The 19,167-nt window shown below is 46.8% G+C and overlaps 1 protein-coding gene across 30 annotated transcripts in view; it reads left to right on the forward strand.

Annotated features, from left to right (window-relative positions):
* Cux1 (cut-like homeobox 1) overlaps positions 1 to 19,167 on the forward strand; it is a 318,820-nt gene that overhangs the window by 79,417 nt on the left and 220,236 nt on the right. For 25 of the 30 annotated variants that reach the window (NM_053860.1, NM_001415775.1, NM_001415774.1 and 22 more), the window contains 1 exon segment: positions 2,205 to 2,315. The exons of the other annotated variants lie outside the window; for them this stretch is intronic. In NM_053860.1, the coding sequence (NP_446312.1) occupies positions 2,205 to 2,315 (111 nt within the window). 30 annotated transcript variants of the gene reach the window in all.

Raw genomic sequence — 19,167 nt, forward strand, 5'->3', positions numbered from 1 at the left:
GTGCCTGTGCCTGGAAGGAAATATCAACTTCTCCCGTTCCTGTCATATTTCAATATTGGCTTTTTTCCGCCCTTCTCCAAGTCTCCCGTTATAACTTCTTCTGCTGCTTAAATATAGCCGTCTAAGTCCTCCTTCTTGCCAGATTGTTTATATTTTTGCAAGCCTTCTGCGTTATCTGCGGCTGCTTGCTTGCCTCTCTCTCCATCCCACTTCCCCACGTTGGTGGCGGTTGCTCTTTTTCCCCTGCCTCCTCTTCTCTGGGATGACTTTCAAATGTGGTCTATCAAAACGCCCAGTGTTTCCCTCTTTTCTGCAGTAGCTTTGACATCTGTTCTTGAATGCTAGCCCACAGTATTGCTTTGGATTTGCTCAGCTAGGATTTGTTTGAATGCCAGAAATACTAAAGGGAAGAGTGTGGCATGAGGCTTCTCCCCACCTCACAGTTCCCCTCTCCACATTTAAACTGTCTTTAGATTTCTAAGTTGACAGCATGCTGGTTGGTTGTTCCAGCTCTCTGTCATCTTGTCTGGCTATGAGCCACACCATCATGGCACCAGGGAAGCATCACAGGACGGCTTTCTGGCCTGCTGGGTTGTTTCCACTGAAAAGGAAGCAGGAGGCTGGGGATGTTGTTCAGTTTGTAGAGCGCCTACTATGCAGGGACCCCTGGCATTTCTTCTCAGCACCACATAGAGTGGTGGCACATGCTTGTGCTTCCAGCTCTAAAGAAGAGGAGGCAGGAGGATCAGAATAATACGTCTACTTTAGTAGGGAGACCTTCCCTTTACTTCACATTCTTCTGGAAAGTTCTACAAGACTTATTGACTTTCACTTCCCATCCCAGTCTGTCTCAGGGGTATCGGGGAAGATACCCCTGTGTATCAGAAGACTCTGAGCGAAGGACACCCCATTCTGCCACCAGTTCCCTTCCATGTGCCCCTCTGTGCTGTTACGTGAGTGCCTCCAGCTCTGGGGAAATGCATTGCACATCTCCTTTTAAGACTTACAGATTTTCTGGGGATTCGGGATGTGGCTTTGTTGCAAGAATGCTTGCCCAGTAAGCATGAAGTCCTGGGTTTTGTCCCTAGCACTGTTTAATACCGGCCTATGACCCTAACAGTTGGGAAGAAGGTAGAGTCAGATTGGGAATTCAAGGCCCTCTTCAGCTCTATATTGAGTCTAAGGCCAGCCTGGGGTCCATGAGACCCTGGCTCTCAGGGGAAAATCATAAATCGTCTTAGGAGATAGGTAGGCTCTGGGGGCTTTCTTGGCTTTTTAGTTCTCTCAGAAACAGGATGATGGAACCTGCTGTGGATGGAGGAGTCAGTAATGCCACACAAAATATTCTGCTCTGTGTGTTCAGTAACTGAATTTACTTGACAGCAGGCTATTCGGTGGTTAGCCACATGGCCTGTGTACCTGCTGTGAGCCTGGAGCTCCATCCTGGGCCCATCTGCTGTGGGCTGCTCCAGGCAGCTCCTCATGGCAGATTCTCCCGGAGTCTTCAGGGCTGGGGCACAGGTTCTCTGACACTCTGGGGGACTGATTGCCCTTCAGAACAGAGCCCTCAGACCTGGCCAGTCTTTTGGGAACCTACCCTGGGGGTTCTCAGACTCCAGGGCACGTGGAATGTTTGGGGAAACTTGCCTCTGAAAAGCTTACAGGATTATAGAAACAATTATTCTTGGGATTTGCTTTTTAAAGGTCCCCCTTGCTAATAGGTTAATGGTTACAATTGGGATGCCTGGCCTAGTGTAAGTCTTCAAGAAATATTTGTTGAGTGGAAACAGACCATCTGTTGTTCCCTCAAGTCTCAGTTTCATACTCTAGTAGGCCAGCCATGTACAGTTCCACTGGGGGAAACACCGTGCTAGGCACGTGGACCACAACTCAGGTGAGTGGCCTAGAGAGATGTAGGGGCATTGGCCCAACTGTGGTTTAGCAGGGAGACAGTTACTGTGTTTGTTGCCACAGGGCACTGTACAGCATGCGAGCAAGTTTGATTTTCTCCATCTAGTGTCTGTGGACGGGTGCCGGGGAGTTGTATTAGTCTTATGGCGCTTACATTGTCCTTGAGAGCCTTACTTCCTGCCCCTGAGTTTCCCAGGGACTCTTCTCTTTGTGTAGGCCCAATACACACGTCATCTCTCCTGATGGAAACTGCGCATTGTAATCTTGCTTTTCCTTTCTGGATCTCCCCACAGAGAGAACTTGATGCCACCGCAACAGTATTGGCAAACAGGCAAGATGAGAGCGAACAGTCCAGAAAGCGGCTCATTGAGCAGAGCCGAGAATTCAAGAAGAACACTCCAGAGGTGAGCCGGGACTGTGTCACAGTCTTCAGAAGGGGTCTTAGGACCCCTGGGAAAATTTAGAGCATTTGTTGAGACAATTCCTAATTCTCCAGAGAAATTTTGTGGCAAGATGCATGCTTCTTTGTTTGGATGCCTCCACCACCCTGGCCAAGTGTGCGCCTCACCCAAGCCATGGGTGTGTGGAGTGGTAGTTAGAATCACTAAGACGTCTGTTGAAACCAAGTGCAGACATTGCCTAGGCTGGATACAGCAGCACCAGGCTCACGCTCTGTTCTAGCCTCTGATACTTCAGGATGATGTTAACTGAAGCCCTTATGGGGCCATTGTTGGCCACTAAGTTCAAAGATACATGGTACCAATATTTCTGCTAAAACCTTGTTTCCACTGTTACGGGCTTTGTTGAACCTCTGTGTTTCCTGACACAGGTTGGTAGGAGTAGTGGGAGTACACTCTTTCTAGAGTCTGGGCTTTTCTTTTAAGAGTGTGCTGGGAGTCATATTAGTGACTTTTCATTTCCATGACAAACATACCTGGCAAGTAGCTTAAGAGAAGTAGCTTAGGCTCACAGTGTGAGGGAGCGCTGTGGTGGGGAAGGCATGGCAGCAGGCGCTTGGCTGTCTGGTCCATTCTGCAGTGAGGAAACAGATGAATGCTGGAGCTCAGCTAGCTTACTCCTTCTTATGCAGCCTGGCCCTTCCTCCACTTTCCAAGTGTAGGGATTACAGGCGTGCACCACTGCCCTAAGTTTATGTGATCCCAGGGATGGCATCTGGGCAAGAGTTCTGCTGGCTGAAGCGCTCCCTCATCACCTGAATCCTTCTAGCTGTTGTTTCCTTTTGTTTTTTGAGAGAGGTGCTCCCTGTATAGCCTAGGCTAGCCCTCAGACCCACAGTCAGCCTCCTGAATACATCACCACAACTAACTTATCTATCTATCATCTTTAAAGGATTTTAAGGTCAGAGTTTAGATGTGAGTGGAGATAGGGATTCAGTTAGTGTCCTAGGATGCTCAGAGGGGAAAGATGGGGATCTGTGATGGCACATGAAACAGTCTGACAGCGTAGAGGAAGGAGCTGTCGCCATATGTGTGGAGTCCTGGGTGAGTGGAAGGCTTGGGTCTGGCAGTGGGACTAGACCACCAGCTAGCTTTGTTTAAGGTTGCATCTAGTTATCTTGGTGACACTGGTCATTTCCAGTAGTTAAACCACCCAGTCATTCAACTTTTAAAATTAAAGTTTTGTGTCACCAGGTCAATAAATTCATAAATATTTAGCAGTGTTAGTTATATTATTTTAATATAAAATTATGGCTAATGTGAAGTAGATTGCAGTTATTTTGTAAGTACAAACTTTCTTTAAAAAGCTTCATTTCCTATGGATTTAAAAACATGAATTATCTACATAGTGTGGTGATAGGATCTCATGGAACCCCGGCTAGTCCAATCCTCGCAGTGTGGCCGAGAATATTGTTGAATTTCTGCTCCTTTTGCCTCCAGCTCCCAAGTGTACTGAAATTGTAGGCATACAGTATCATGTTTGATTTCCTTTATACTGGGGATCGAACCCAGGACTTCAAGCATTGCAAGTCCTCCAGCCATCTTAGCCCCATACCTCACCCTCCATATAGAATTAATAGCTGCTCTTTGAGTAGACCAGTTATTATCTCAAAGAAACATTTTTATTCATAGATTTCTACCTTTAATATTTTCATATGTATGAAAGTTTTGCCTTCATGTATATCTGTGTACTACATGTGTGTCTAGTGCCTAAGGAGGCCGGAAAAGAGCTCTGGATGCCTTGGAACTGAAAGTGTAACCATTGGGAGTGCTAGGAGCTGAACCCCAGTCCCTGCAAGAGCAACAGTGCTCTCAGCCACTGAGCCATTTCTCTAGTCCCAGATGGGGTTGTCTTGAAGCCTTAGCTTTCCCTGTTGTTTGCTTTAGGTGACTTGATGACTACATGCATTTCTGAGTAATAATACACTGATTTAAAGTTCTAGTATCATTATTTGTCCCCTAAAAGATGGTAACATCAGGATACTGCTTACAGAGCTTCTGGGTACATCTGGACATGTACACACATGTGTACAATAGGGGCATGTTTGTGTGTGTTTGTGAAAGGCTACTTGTATACCTGGTATCTGCTACCCATGGTGTGTCTATTAATTTGGAAGCCCAGTCTTGTGACACATACTTGCCATCCTTCTATTGAAGAAAGTTGAGGCAGTAGGATCTTCATTTCCAGACCAGCCTGGCATAAAGAGTGAGTTCAAGATCAGCCTAAACAACTTAGTGAGACCCTGTCTTAAAATAGAAAGTAAAAATAGGGCTGTGGGCATATACTTCAGCAGTATAGTGCTTGCCTACAGTCTCTTTGTGAGGGGCTGGGGGCCATAAAATGCTTGCCTAGCATGCACAAAGTCCTGGGCTCAGCCTCTCGTAATATAAAATAAAACAATCTGGTATTAGCTTAAAACACTGGAGAATGCTTTAGGTGCAGTGGATCTTTGCTTCATAAAGCTAGCTCAGGGGGCCCTCCTTCCCAAGGAAGGAAGGAAGGAAGGAAGGAAGGAAGGAAGGAAGAAAGAAAAAGAAAATCCCAATTTAATAGCTATCAGTTTAAAATACTCCCCTGGGTGCTTTGTCTGATAGTTATATATGGACCACCTTCCGTGTGTCAGACCGTTGGGTCCTGGGGAGGGAATCCTAATCCCGTTCTTCAGAGTTCCTTATCTCTTCCACCAGGCAGTGGCCATGGCCATGTGGCAAGCTGAGTGCTGGGACCCCATAACTGGCACAGTCTGTCCTTGCATCATGCACATACCCATGTGACAGTATTCTCTGTACGAGCCACAGATGGCTCAATGACCTTCCATGTAGATAAATACTTCTGCTTTTATGAGTTTTGTTAGAGCCATGTCTTTCTCAATCTGCCTGCCTGTTGTCTGTGGGTCTGTCTGTCTGTCTGTCTGTCTGCCTGCCTGCCTGCCTGCCTGCCTGTCTGTCTGTCTGTCTCTGCCCACCCCCCACCCGTTGGATGGTTTGTCTGTTTGGTTTTGGTTTACCCAAATCCCACGGCCTCACACATGCTCAGAGAAGCCATAGCACTGATTGTCTTGTGACTCAGGTCTTTGTTGGTTGAATGTGATTTCAAAGACCAGATTAGTGTCTTCAGTGCCTGGTGCTTCTGGAAGGAGCTTGAGCACTCTGGTGTTTAGATGAGCTTTGCACTACATCAGCCATTTTTGATTGGATAGCTAAGAAAAAAGCTGGGCTGCCCTGCAAGCCACTCCTTAATTGTCTTTTCTCACCCAATTGTTTTTTGGTTTTTTTTTCCTCTATCTTAATATGAAAAAGAAAGGAAGAATCTCTCTCTCTCTCTCTCTCTCTCTCTCTCTCTCTCTCTCTCTCTCTCTCTCTCTCTCTCACACACACACACACACACACACACACACAGAGAGATCTCGTAGCATGAGTGTGGACAACCTCAATGTTGGTAGTTCTCATCTTCTACCTTGTTTGAGACAGCAGAGGCCTTTAGTTTTATGCTGCCTACAAGATGGTAGCTGTCCTGTAAGCTTCCAGGAATTCTTGTGCACCTGCCTCCAGTATCACTGTAGGGTTACTGATGTGTGCGGCCATATCCAGCTTGATGCAAGTTCTGGGGATTCAAACTCAGGTCCTTACCCTCATGCCAACTTCCACTCCCATTTTTAGGTTTGTATTTCTTATTCACTGGAGCATGCTTCCTAAGGATGCCAAGCCTACTGTGCTATAGTTCCATGATGCTGTTTACATATGACCCTCTCTGGCTCCCATATTTGGGAGAGGAGTTCAGCCCCAGCCCTGACTATTAGAGGCCCAGCTAGGGCAGGAGATGGCCACTCACCCATCTTTACTGTCTCCACCAGGGCAGGTGAGTCCAGTGTAGTAACCACGGCCCCAGAGCTTTGGTGTCTGATTTGGTCACTGTTTTGTGACAGGGAATATTCTCTGGGCCTAATATAGCATAGCAGTTGCTAATTGGCTTTTATTTTCCAGGGGTCAGAATCTTAACTTCCCTGTGCCACACCACCTTAGGCCTGGGCTCTTTTCTCTGATTTATGGTCACTAATTCCCACCTCCCTCCCTCCCTCCCTCCCTCCCTCCAAAAGTTCTCATGTAGCCAAGCTGGCTTCAAACTTACTTCAAACATGAAGTACTTCATTTCCCTGAGTGCCAGGACTACATGCACCTGGTGGTTTGTGAGGCGCTGGGAGTGGTGATCGGGGATGAGAGTGCATGGCAGGCAAGTACTCTACCAACCAAGTTCTATCCCTAGCCTGCCTTTCAGGCTTTGACAGGGTCTTATGTAGTCCAGTCGGTCTTGAACTAAATATGTAACCAAGGCCGTCCTCGAACTCCTGATTTTTCGTCTTCCACCTCCTGAGTTCTAGCATTGCAGGTAAATAGCTCCATACCAGGTAGGTGTCTGCATTCTGGCACAACATTTTAAATGCTAGATTTGGGACAGTGTCGTCTAGGATGTGGAAGGAATTCTAGCACCATGGTAGAAGGAAGCTAGATTTGTGGATGACTTCTGTGCTTTAGCACATGGGCTGTGGGAGAGAGACCTCTGCTTTTTGTCTATGGGAAGGAAGTGTTGTCAAAGTTATGGATGAAGCAATGAGCCTCACATCTTTACCTTTCACCCTTCTGCAGAGGTGAGGAGTTAGAGCAGGAGGAGGAAGAGGCAGAGGAAAGATGAAACCAGGACTGTGGCTCATGTCTGTAATCCCTGGACCATGGTGGCTGAGATCCGAGGGTTGCTATGAGTTTAAGGCCAGCCTGGAGGAAAGTAAGACCCCAGCATTAGACAAATAAGAAGGAACGAGTAGAGGGTAGTAATACTTAACTGTGGCTGGGACCCAAGTGCATTTAGTCACTGCTCTGCTGCCTTTTATAGCCACACAGAAGTGACTCAGCCTGGAAAAAGAGAGTCACTTAAAATAAAGTAGCCACTCCAGTGGGGCACATCTTGTTCCTATGCAGCCAGCTGACTGGAGCCTTTTGGGGCACCTTGGCCTGTAAGGGGGGGTGTCTGGGAGAGGCGTGGTGCTCAGGTAGGGGGGGATCTTACTATTACCAGGTTATGTTCAGGAAGGCCACATATGACCGTGATACTGTTGGTGTGTGTGTGTGTGTGTGTGTGGGACAAACACATTCTTATATGTGTGTGCCTATTGGCCGCTCAATACTTGTCTTGTGTTCATTCCATTGCCAGACCTAGAAGGCTGGTGTGACTAGAATTTGCCTGTCAGGTTTCACTCCCACTACATGGGGTTTCTCTGTGTAGCCCTACCTGTCCTAGAGCTCACTTTGTAGACCAGGCTGGCCTCAAACTCAGAGCTGCTTGCCTCTGCTGGGATTAAGGGCATGGACCACCACTTCACTTTTGTGTCAGTCCTCCTCTAAGTCCAAACCTCCAGACTCAGTCGAGCAAGCACGGCAACTGGGTTTTTCTGTTCCACATTGAACATGTTCAGCCAACTGCGTTGGAAACCCACAGTGGTCCCTGATGTCACTGACTGTGGTTTTTAGGGGAGAAGCCAGGCCAGAAATGTCTTGCCAGATATGGGCCTCTCAGCAAGGACATTGATGCCTAGAGGTGCTCTTAGCTAGTCACATTCTAGGGACATGAGCACCCCTGCCACAAGCAAGAACCCACTCTGGGGATTTGAGGACCTGTCTGTACCACTCTAGAGAGTCTGTAGCTTCCTCCATTTTGGGTGCTTGGCATTCTGATAGCACTGAGATTACAGATGTGCCCGGACCCTTGCATAGGTGCTTAGGATTCGAATTTTAGTCTTCTGCAGATATAGCAAGCACTTTACCAACGTCTCTGAGGCCTGCTTATTTTGAGGCAGGGTTTCACCAAGTGACCCAGAGTAGCCTATCATTGTCGTCATCATTGTCGTCGTCGTCGTCGTTGTTGTTGTCATCATCGTCATCATCATCATCGATAAATTCTTCTCTTTGTGGGGCTGTGGGAAGTCTACAAGCAACTTTTTAGTTCATTGTTTTCTCCTCAGACGTTGAAGAGAAATGAAGCACAGTTTTGCTTCATTGCTAAGAGGTCACTCTAGTATCTGGCAGAATCATAAAGCCTGAGTAATCAACCTGCGTGTTTAATCATTCTAGAATCACCCACCATAAAGTTGCAATACAATACGATTTTAACTAGACAAAGCTTAAAAATTAAATAGAAGCTTTTAACTGTTACCAGTTAAACATGTTTAACCAGTACAAAAAAAAAAAAAACTTAAGCAGTAGTTTTCTTAGTTCTGAAGAGACGCCAGGGGAAAAGTTATCCCAAGGACCAAGTGCAGCTCAAGCTACAGTATTCTATCTAGCTCGTTCTAGAAAGAGTCTGCAGGAGGCCTGGGAGGGCACAAAGCAGTCCTGAAAGAACAGAGGGGCCCACTGGGTTGTTCACAAGCATGGGTGAGCACTACTCCACACCCATGGTGACCTCTGTTGCTGGGGGCTTTCCTGTGCAGAACTATTCTCTGCCTGCTTCCAGGGGTCTTGTCTTTTCCCAGACTACCATTGCAGATGTCTAGGGGCTTTTGATCCTGAACAAGGTTCCTCACTGTTTCAGATTTTATGTTCTTTCCTATAATCTAATGAGTAGCTCTCACCATATGTGTGGGGTGAGAATAGTTCAGTTTTGGGATATTTTTCAGATTTGGGAATATTTCTGTAGCCCTTTATCAGCTGCACATCCTTAATTTAAAACCCACAGATCTCCACATCCACAGTGTTTGGAGCATGTTGGAGGATTTGAGGCTTTACATGTTTGGATTATGGGTGCTCTACCTCTGATATCCAGCTGCTAGAGGGGAGTGATTTAGCATGTTCTAAGTGTTCAACAAGTATGTTTAGACCCCTGTCTCCCCTAAAAATAGCCCTGGGTTCTTTCTAGGCACCAGCAGGTATAGAGAAGGTTACAGCTATCAGCAGGAACAGGCAGATAATGGCCAACTAAACAAATGGTACACACAGTAACTTCAGGTGATAGACACACTGAAAGAGCCCTTTCTGTAGTCAACCTGTCATCCCAGACACTGGGGATGTTGAGGCAAGAGAATTCGGACTTCATAACTAGCTTGGGGCACTTGATGAGAGCCTGTTTGAGGAATCAGCTGGACTTGGGGATATTACATAGTGGTAAAATACCTGCCTAGCAAAACAAAAACCACAGGACTATACCATAGTGTGTGCTCATGGGTGGGTGGGTGAGGACACTTGAGGAACTGAGATTATTTTAAAATCCAAGAGTGTACACCTCCTTTTGTAGCATCCCTACCCCCAAACACAAACACACAGATATCACCAGAGACACTGAAGTCACTGTTGGTACATTTGGGTGGGCCATTTGTCAGTGGGCTCCTTCACATTTAAGTAAAGACTTAATTGTGTTGAGCAGAAAGACATCAGATCCCATCTTTTAGAAGATCAGGGACTGTTTCTGAACTTTACTTCCTGACTGCTGGCATTGGAAGAATTCTTACATGATCCATGAAGAGTTTCATCTCCCAGTGTCTCTGTTGTGCCTGGTTGAAGACAGCAGGCCCACCCAGGATCCCACTGTACCATACACTCTATGGGAACAACAGACGAGGCCTAGGTCTCTGAAGAGCCTTTAGAACCGACAGCCACTCCCCGTGAGCTGTGTGTCGCTTCCTCTGGGTGTCTGGCATTTCCAGAGAGCTATTTTAAGTATCATGGACAAATTATCTGAGTATTTAACAGCTGTGAAAAGAAAAGGATTGTAAAGAGATTTACGTGGGCTAGAGTTTTAATGGTGACCTCCGTGATCCTCCATATTCCCATGGAGAAATGGGACTGATGGTCCCAGATGCTAGGTTGAACTGCTTCCAGAATAGCATGGCAAAGTCGTGGAAGCTGAGTGCTTGTGCTGAGCATGGCTTTGAGAGAAGACATTGAGTTCAGGAGTAGATTCTGTTTTATCTTATTTATTTTAGAGATGAAACAGGGCTTTCTGGATGCTAGGCAAACGCTCCACCAATAAGTCTCAGCCCAGTCCCTCACTGGAGGATTCTAAGAAAGCACTGTACTCAGGAGCCACACCCCAGTCCCTTGCTGGAAACGTCTAAGTGAGTGTTCTACCTCTGAGGCACATCTCGTCTTTTAAATTTGTATTCTGAGGCAAGGTCTTAGAATATAGCTCAGGCTAGCTTTGAACCTACAATCCTCCTGCCTCAGCATTACAAGTAACTAGGATTGTAAATAAGTGTGCGAGGTGATAGGATATGTTTGGATCACCATGGATTACTACCGACCAATATTTGCTTTTGATCTTAACTTTCAAACCCAAGTTGCATAAAAAACGGACCCTGTAAGAAACAGTTCAGGCCTGATTGACAGACTAGAGTAATTTAACTCATATCCTGGTGGGTTAGTAGCCACAGTCGAGTTGGCGTTCCTGAAGGAGTCCTTAGATGGGAGTCAAGGCTTCATTCTGGTGCTGCTGCTGCTGCTGCTGACTTGGTTTGCAATCTGATCAAGCCCCATCACCTTTCATTTGACAGCTTTTAAATGATCAGGTGATTTATCTGCAATGTTACCTCCGCCAGAGATCTTTGCAGATCCTTTTACATGAGAAACCTGAGTTCACCAGAAAGAGTTGACTCTCTGGTCTGGGTAACTGAGGGATATGACAGTGACAGCTTATAAAAATGGCTATCTATTCATATTGCTCTTTTCCAAATACTTTTTTTTTTTTTAAAGACAAGGTCTTCTGGAGCCCAGGCTGTCCTCAAACTCACTATGTAGCCAAGGATGACCTTGAATTGTTAACCTGCTCCATCTCTCAGTGCTGGGATTACTGGTGTACACCAGTTTGCCCATCTCCATCTACTCTTAGTGTGTGTCTCTGCAATAGGTACAATGTTTGAATCAGGCAGAGAAAAATCGAGACCCAGAAAAGACATTAACTTGCTTTGTGTGTCCTACTCAAATTGGCAAAGCTGGCAGGAGGCTGCACATCTAGGCAAGCCTTCGTATGTCTGTGCCAGCGTGGGTCCCTGGGGAGTGTTTCCACAGTCTTGCAGCCCACAGCCACCTTCCGGGTGCACAGAGCCAGCTGCCTTGTGGGATGGATCTCCAGAGACTCCTCCTGCTGCCGAGGCTGCCTGGCCCCACGCCACCGCCCTCTGCTGCTTGCTTCCAAGTGCATAAACTTCCCTGGGCATTTAGGGAAGAGTTGGAACTGCTTCTTAGGACATTCTGCACATCCTTTGCTCCCCATTTCATGTTTGATCGGTTAGTCCATCAGTTTCTTTGGAACCCTGCTATAATCTTGTGCTGACTGCATGCAGGATGCTGTAAAGAGGCTCTACTGGCGAGCATGCTTGGATAGTGCCTCTGGCTTGACAGCTCAGCTATTGCAAGGAGATCCAGCTTTGGTGCTGGTGGGGCTACTCCTTCCCTCACCAGCTTCTGTGTTACACTATGGGAGCCTTGCGTTCCTACGGTTCAGAGCATGGATATTTCTGCTCTAAAACTTTTTTATCTAACAGTACCTTACCGGTTTTCTCCACTAATTGATCTATGCACGCTAGATGACTGTGAACAGGAACCTCGTGTACTTCGTATTTCTTTCTTTCTCATGATTGGCACACTGCCTTCTGCTGTGAGTGGCCTGTTCACACGTTCCTGTCTGCCCCGCTGATACTTTTGCTCATTTTCCTTGTTGGACCACTTGCTGCCATGCCTGACCCACGAGTAGGGGCCCTGGTGGTTCCAGTTTGAACTTTCTTGAGAGTTTGCCTTAAGGATATCTCCCAGGCCAAGGCATGTCCCCTGCTTATTGTACTGTCTGTCAGGTGGAACTGAATTGTTTTTGGGCGAGTGGGGATTCCCATTCTACCTTGCTCCTTCTTCCTCCATATCTGAGTGTTAGGATTCCAGGCATACACTGCCTCACCGGTTTCTGTGCTTCAGGCCATGGAACTAAGGGCTTCCTTTAGGCAAGGGCCCCACCAGCTGAGCTACACAGCCCCAGCTGTTCTGGATCTTACTTTGGAACTCTCCTCTGTACATGTCACCAGGGCACCTTCTGGACTCTTTCTATAATTCTGGCTTCTGCTTTCTGCCCCAGGCCTGGGCAGTCTCCTGTGATTGGTAGCAAGTAGGGCCTCAGTTTCTCCTCTTCCATTAGAGCTGCTTGTCTCTCCTATAACTAGTGACCAGCCATCCAGTCTACCTGCCCCCAGTGAGTTGATCTGACTTCTCTGTCCTCTATCAGCCACCATATTCCTCATCGATGCCTCAGGACTGTCCAAGCCATGCACTCTTTGGATTCTCCCAATGTGTTCATGTCTTTGGCGAGTGGGATGGGTCGCAGGAGCTCCATGCCCCACATTCTTCAGTGCCTGGGCACTGTGTCTGTCTTCATTCTTCTGTCGTACAGCTTGCAGTCTTCTTCCCAGCTTTATTCTGTAAAGCCTTGTTAATTTTCTTTTTTGTGCTGGAGACGGGATACTAGCCGAGTGCTCTGCCACTGAGCTAATTCTCCAGCCCCTCTGGCCCTCAGTTCTGTCTTCCCCCACCTTCGGGGCTGAACACCAGCATCCCAGGTAAGCACCCTGCCACTCTACTTCTCACCAAGTTGCGAAGGCTAGCTCTGTAGCTAGGCCAACTTTGAACTTGCAATCCTCCTGCCTCAGGCTCTCAAGTAGTTTAAATGACAGGTCTGTCTAACCACAGTGCCTGGCTCTGAAAATTCCTACTTTTTAAATGAAAATTTAAATGGATTTTTATTGGGATTTCATTTAATTTGTACATTTGGACAGACTCAATGAAGTGCTCAGCGTTTTGATAGTGTTACTGCAGATCATATTCTTAGGTGAATTTAATTCCATGTCGGGCCCAGGGGACTCATGAAAACTTACAGGGCCTTCACTTATGCAGCTCATTGTGCAGATACAAAGTAGTCAGAATTGAAGGATTGATCATTTTCATCTGGAGCTGAGCATAAAAATAAACCCCACTCTGTTATCATAGGTGGCTGTGATTAAGACAGGGCGAAAGGTCGGCTCCAAGTCTTCTACCACTGACAGTTTCCTGAGGAAGATGGAGTGTCTCTTCATCTTTGGTACAGGTCATCAGTAGCTGAGAGCCATTACTGTCTATTGGCTGTTTGGTTTGTGTGAAATATGGGGCTGGGCAAAGTCTGCTTCCCCGAGGTCAGGTGTGTTCATGTAATCAAAAGATCTGGGAACCGTGCAGCCTTGTCTGTATGTGTGCATGGGGCAGCAGCACAGAGATGCCTTTTGTGTTTGAAAACACACTTCATTATAGGTTATTTTCAAGCTCCTGGGGAGAAGCTCAGTTAGCTAGGTTTTTGTGTCTCACAAGACAGGCATTTGCGAAGCTATCAGCCACTGGGCAAGCAATGAAACATGATAATTTCTGCGGTGTACGGTGTGCTCAGCCCTGTTCAGTTCCCATGACCCAGTCAGAGAAGTGGGGCGTCGGCGTCGGCTTCCATTGCTTTGAGTTTAAAGTGGAAGACAAGAATATGCTTATTTAATTTGTATATAAACATCCCACAAACAGCATTTCACCCTTTTTTAATGTTTTAAAATTCTCTGCGTGTGTTCATACATGCTTGCACAGCATCGCGTATGTGTGGAGGTCAGGAGTCAGTTCTCTCCTGTCATGAGGGTCCCAGGGATGGGGCTTGGCAGCAGGCACCTTTACCATTGAGCCATCTCTCCCCTGCTCTTTGCTTCTGAATCAAGTGTTCGCTTTGTGAAAGAAAATCCAGCTTCTCATAGTTATGTGAAGGCGGAAGAAAGGACCAGTGAGTGCTTGTGAGGATTCAGGGGGAGGCTCAAACAGGCCGGGGGAGGCCGGGGTGACCAGAGTGTGGGCCCCATCTCTCCAGCTGGGGAGCCCTGCGCTGCAGTCATCCTTTCTTTGTGCTGAAAGATTTGGAAAACTAATCTCTCTTTCCCTCCCTCTCCCCTCTCTTTCTCTCTCTTTTCCCCTTTCTCTCTCCCTCCCCCCACCCATCTCCCTCTCCCTCTATCCTCCCCCCCCCTTGTTTGAACAAATCCATTTGTACTTACAGCCAGATAAAAGCTTGAGCATGTATTCACTGTCTTGAACGTAAGTGTGGGAATGCCAGGCGGCCTTTTTAAGTAAAGGAGTTGATATGGAAGGACCAGGGAGCGGAGAGCCATTTCACTCTGAAATTCTTTTTGCATTAGCACATCTGCAGCACTGAGGACTGTGTGGAAAATTGAAATAGTGCTTCTATCCTGCCGTGTCTCCAGCGCGTCAATAAATCACCTTTTTTCCCTTTTAAAATGTCTGGCCTTGTAATTTATGTTTGCGTAACCCATTACTAAATTCATAGTAGGTGTTTTAGTTGGCAGGCGTTGTTCTAGAGGTTCTGGGGGCACTGAAAAAAACACAGAGCCTTTGTATTTATACTTAAGTGGACATTTTAGTTTAGTTTTTTTTGTTTTAATAATGAACTGGGTATTTATATAATTTAATACACTATTATTCGTGTGCGTATGAGCCACAGTGTGCACGTGGAGGTCACATGACAGCTTTCTGAGGCTGTTTCTCTCCTTTCACTGTGGATTCTGGAGAGTGAATTCAGGGCACCAGACTTGGATGTCAACTGTCTTTACCAGATGAGCCATCTCCTTAGCCCTGAATTTGAATTTAAAAAATAGTGGTAATTTCGAGGTGGGGGTTTACATTTTGCTTTGGTAAACAATATCAAGCCATGTTCTTATCCCATTCAACTGTTATGAACTTCTCTATGACTTTATGGTTTTCTTTCTTTTCAAATTAAAATTGGTGAAAGAAATAATTCTGATCTTAAGATTGGACTAAGGTGCTTCACTTTGAGTAAAACACTAGCAATCACTGGCCAGGAGGACGGTTGGGCAGGTAAAAGTATCTGCTTCAGAAGTCTAAGGAATCAAATTCAACCACCAGAACCCATAGCGGACCTTCACACTTTGCTTTGCCATTGCCCCTCCCCCCTCCACCCCTTAATAATAAACATCGAAAAAACCTAAATCTGTAGTTAGGCATGGTGGAGTATCTTCATTCTCCCTCCCTCCCTCCCTCCCTCCCTCCCTCCCTCCCTCCCTCCCTCCCTCCCTCCCTCCCATCCTATAGAACCCAGTCTGAACTGAAAATCCTAAGAATCCAAAAATGACCTTGAATTCTTGGTCCTTTTGCCTCTGCCTCCGGAGTGCTGGAATTGGAGGCGTGTGCCATCCAACTTCAGCTGAGACTTTGTAATTTTTAACCAAGCATTGGAAAATAACCATTATGGGCTGAGGACATAGCTCAGCAGAGCATTTGCCTTAGACACCCCACCCCCAAGTGAGGAGCTAGTGGGCGTGGTCTAGTGGTAAGGCACCTACCTAGAATCCCCCCCACCGTGAAGGCTGAAGGGCAGCTCCACAGTAGAGGCTGCCTTGCCCCAGGTTCCATCTTCAACACTGGAAAACAAAAACAAACCCCAAACATTAAGTCTTCTAACCATAACTTAGAAAAACTTTAGAGTTTTGCTGCTTTGAATCATCATCATAATAATCAACAACAACAACAACAGCAGCAGCAGCAAATCCCTGCTTTTCTTGTGTAAATGTTTTAAAAGTAACTTAAGGGTCGTTAAATAGCCATTTATGGTTTGTGAGGAAGTTTGCTTTGTTTGGGTTCCTCCCTCCTGTTCCCCACTCCCTGACTGGTTAATGATGTTTTCATATCCAGCCTGCCTCAGCCCTTGAGATCCCAGGAGCCATTCACAGTGCACGCGTAGGCTTTTGAGTAAAAAGCCTTCCTCTAATCATGGCCTCTTCACTGATGCACACATGCATGCACGCGATTGTTCCGATTGTTCCCGAGGTTGTCCTAGCTTGGCTCAGTGCTGCACACTTGCCATCACTGCACTTGGGAGACTGAGGCAGGAGGATGGAGAACTCCAGGTTAGCCTAGGTAAGACTCCATCTCAAGGAAACCAAACAAAAACACCAAACCAATAATGGAACTGTATCAGGCAAATTCAGAATTTAACCTGGTCCCTATGACCTACCTATAAGTCAGGTTGATAGATACAGACTGTCTTTTCTGACTCTGTCTGTCTCTGACTTCTTACCACCAAAGTTAGGGACTAAAAGTAACTGATGTTCTAATGATTTTAAAAATAGCTTATTTGATTTTTTTCTTTGTGGATTGTTTTGGTTTGTTTTGCAATTCTGAGGGTTGCATTAGAACCTTGAATGAACTAACTTTCTATTTTTTAGCATACAGGGCCTCAGCATGTAGCTTAGGCTGGCCTTATCCTTGCTATGTAGTCCAATCTCTATCCTTAAACTCCTGATCTTCCTGCCATTCTAATGCCAGGATTACAAGCATATGCCCTCACACTTTACTGAATTTGTATGTGTGTGTACATGTGTATGGATATGTGTATGAACATTCATGTTCAAGTAGAGAGTTTTGACGACAACCTCCATGTTAGATGGTGTCTTTGTTATTTAGCCCTGCGCATGACAGGCTGGTCCTAGCACTCCTGGAGTTTCTTCTCTGTCTCCATGTCCCATCTTGCTGTAGGGATGCTGGAATTACAGATGTGTGCTGCCACACCCTGCTCTGTGTGAGTTTTGCGATTGAACTCAGACCCTCATGCTTTTGTGGTACTCTCTGTACCCACTAAACGCTTTCCCTGCCCATTTTGATTTTCTGAGACAGGGTCTCCCATGTAGCTTTGGACTTGCCAGGGTCCTGCCTCAGATTCCTGGTGTTGATTTTCTTCTTAAAGTACTTGCTTTTCCTTGTTGTTTGATCAGCAGAGGAGTTTATTCTGACTGTAATGCCTGAGAAACATTCATTTGAATTCAAAATGCATCGTTTTTAGAAGCTTCAGGGGGTGGTATTTAGGATTTATTCACGCGGCAAGGTGCAGACTTTCTCAAGTTTGTCTCAGCTCTGTGCCCATGCTGCCCAGGACCTGAAGCAGCACTGCTGTCTGTTTCCTTGGATGGCAAACACATTTTATGGCACTGTGTGACGTTTTCTTCTCACTGCTAATGCACCGTCTGCTCATTTCCCCTTCATTCTCCGGGCCCTGGCCACTGGTTCCTTGTTCTTAGACTCTCTAGTCATGTCTCTGAAAGTGCTTCCAGCAGGGGAAAGTGCTGTGCCCGAGGCTGGAGAAGGGAAACGGAGGTGTTTATCGACCCTGAGACTCCTTCCAGCTTTCCCTACTACTTCTTTTCCAAAGCAAACTGGTGGTTTTCTTCAAGTCAGCCATGGCCAAAGTACAGCAGGATTTGCTGCATGTTCTTTACAAGGAGAGGGGCAAGCATTCCACATCGCTCTCCACATCGCTCTGGGGGAAGAAAGAGGCTGTGGGGGTGGGGTAGGCTAGCAAGTACAGTGGTGAGGACATCTAAGTGACAGTGAAGGACAGGCTGAACTTAGAGATGGAGGCAGTCCTGCAGCCCTAGCACTGCAGTCTCTAGGCAGTATCCTGGCTGGCTGTTGCTGCTACCCACAGAGGTGGGCGGGGTGATCCGCTGTGTTAGTGACGAGCCATGGGGGCTGGGGATAGAGCTTAATGGTACTGGACTTGCTTAGAATTTGGTGGTGGGGGCTTGGTTCAGTAGTAGAGCACTTTGTAAAGTTCCACTGTGTAAGCAAGGCTACTCTGGAACTTACTATCCTCCTGCCTCAGCTGCTTGAGTGCTTCCATTATAGGTGTGCACTGCCACCGTTATGCCCAGCCATGGGGAGTGATAGTTTACATTTAAAAATATGTGTTTGATTATTTGGGGGTATTGGAGGGGAGCACACATGTGGGGTAGCTCAGGTTTGGAGGGCAGGGACAAGTTTTTAGAGTCAGCTCAGTCCTTCTGCCATGTAGATTCTGAGTGCCAAACTCAGGTCTTTGGGCTTGGTGGCAACCACCTGTACCCACTGAGCCAGCTTGCTCGCCAGGGAGTGATGAGTCAAATTGTGCTTATCTCAGAATCCCCAGCCTCCATCTCCAGTACCCTAGCAGGGTTAAAGCTATGTGTCCTTGCCTCTGCTTAGTGATCTGCTAGTGGTAGGCCAGGCCCCTCTGGTCACACGGCTCAAGTATACTCACCCTGAGTGTGAACTGTTTTCACAAAGGATGAGGGTTTCATGTGGGAAAAGCTGGCTTGTTTCTCCTCTTGTGCAATGAGGAGGAAATGGTTTGCATATGATTGTCCAGAGAAGTGCACCCAGAGACAGGCTAGGTGCTGTCTCTCTGCTCCTGTGGGGACCAGGCAGAAGAGTACCACAGCTGCTGTGAGACCAGGCCCTTTGCTTGCTGTGTCCTTGGGCTTTTAGGTCTCCTCTTGCATTTCCTTATGTCCCCACTGAATTCCTCTGCTCACCAAGGCACCTGAGTGTGTTTTCTCTTGGGGTTCTGAGCTCTAGGAAGGTTGGGACACCTCAGATCCCCCCAAGTCCATGATTCAGCACATTAATGCTCCAGGAGTACTCGGTGCTTGCTGTATGCCACTAACCATGTATTTCTGGATTGATCCACCCGCTCCCCGGTCAAGAGTGCTCTTGAGTAGATAAAGCTGTCATAGCTGTCTCAGTATGAATAACACACCTTGTCCTGCTCTTCAAGAACAGACTTGTACTCAGAGTGGGATAATGCTTGCTCAGAGCCACACAGCCATTCAGCCTTGTTAGCAGGCCAGGACTCATGTGGACGGGCCAGTATCTCTGTGGTCAACAACTCCCCCTGTTTGTTTTCACACTGCAGATTTGAAAA

Source organism: Rattus norvegicus, chromosome 12 (genome assembly GCF_021556685.1).
Source record: "Rattus norvegicus strain SHRSP/BbbUtx chromosome 12, alternate assembly SHRSP_T2T, whole genome shotgun sequence".
Classification (NCBI taxonomy): domain Eukaryota; kingdom Metazoa; phylum Chordata; class Mammalia; order Rodentia; family Muridae; genus Rattus; species Rattus norvegicus.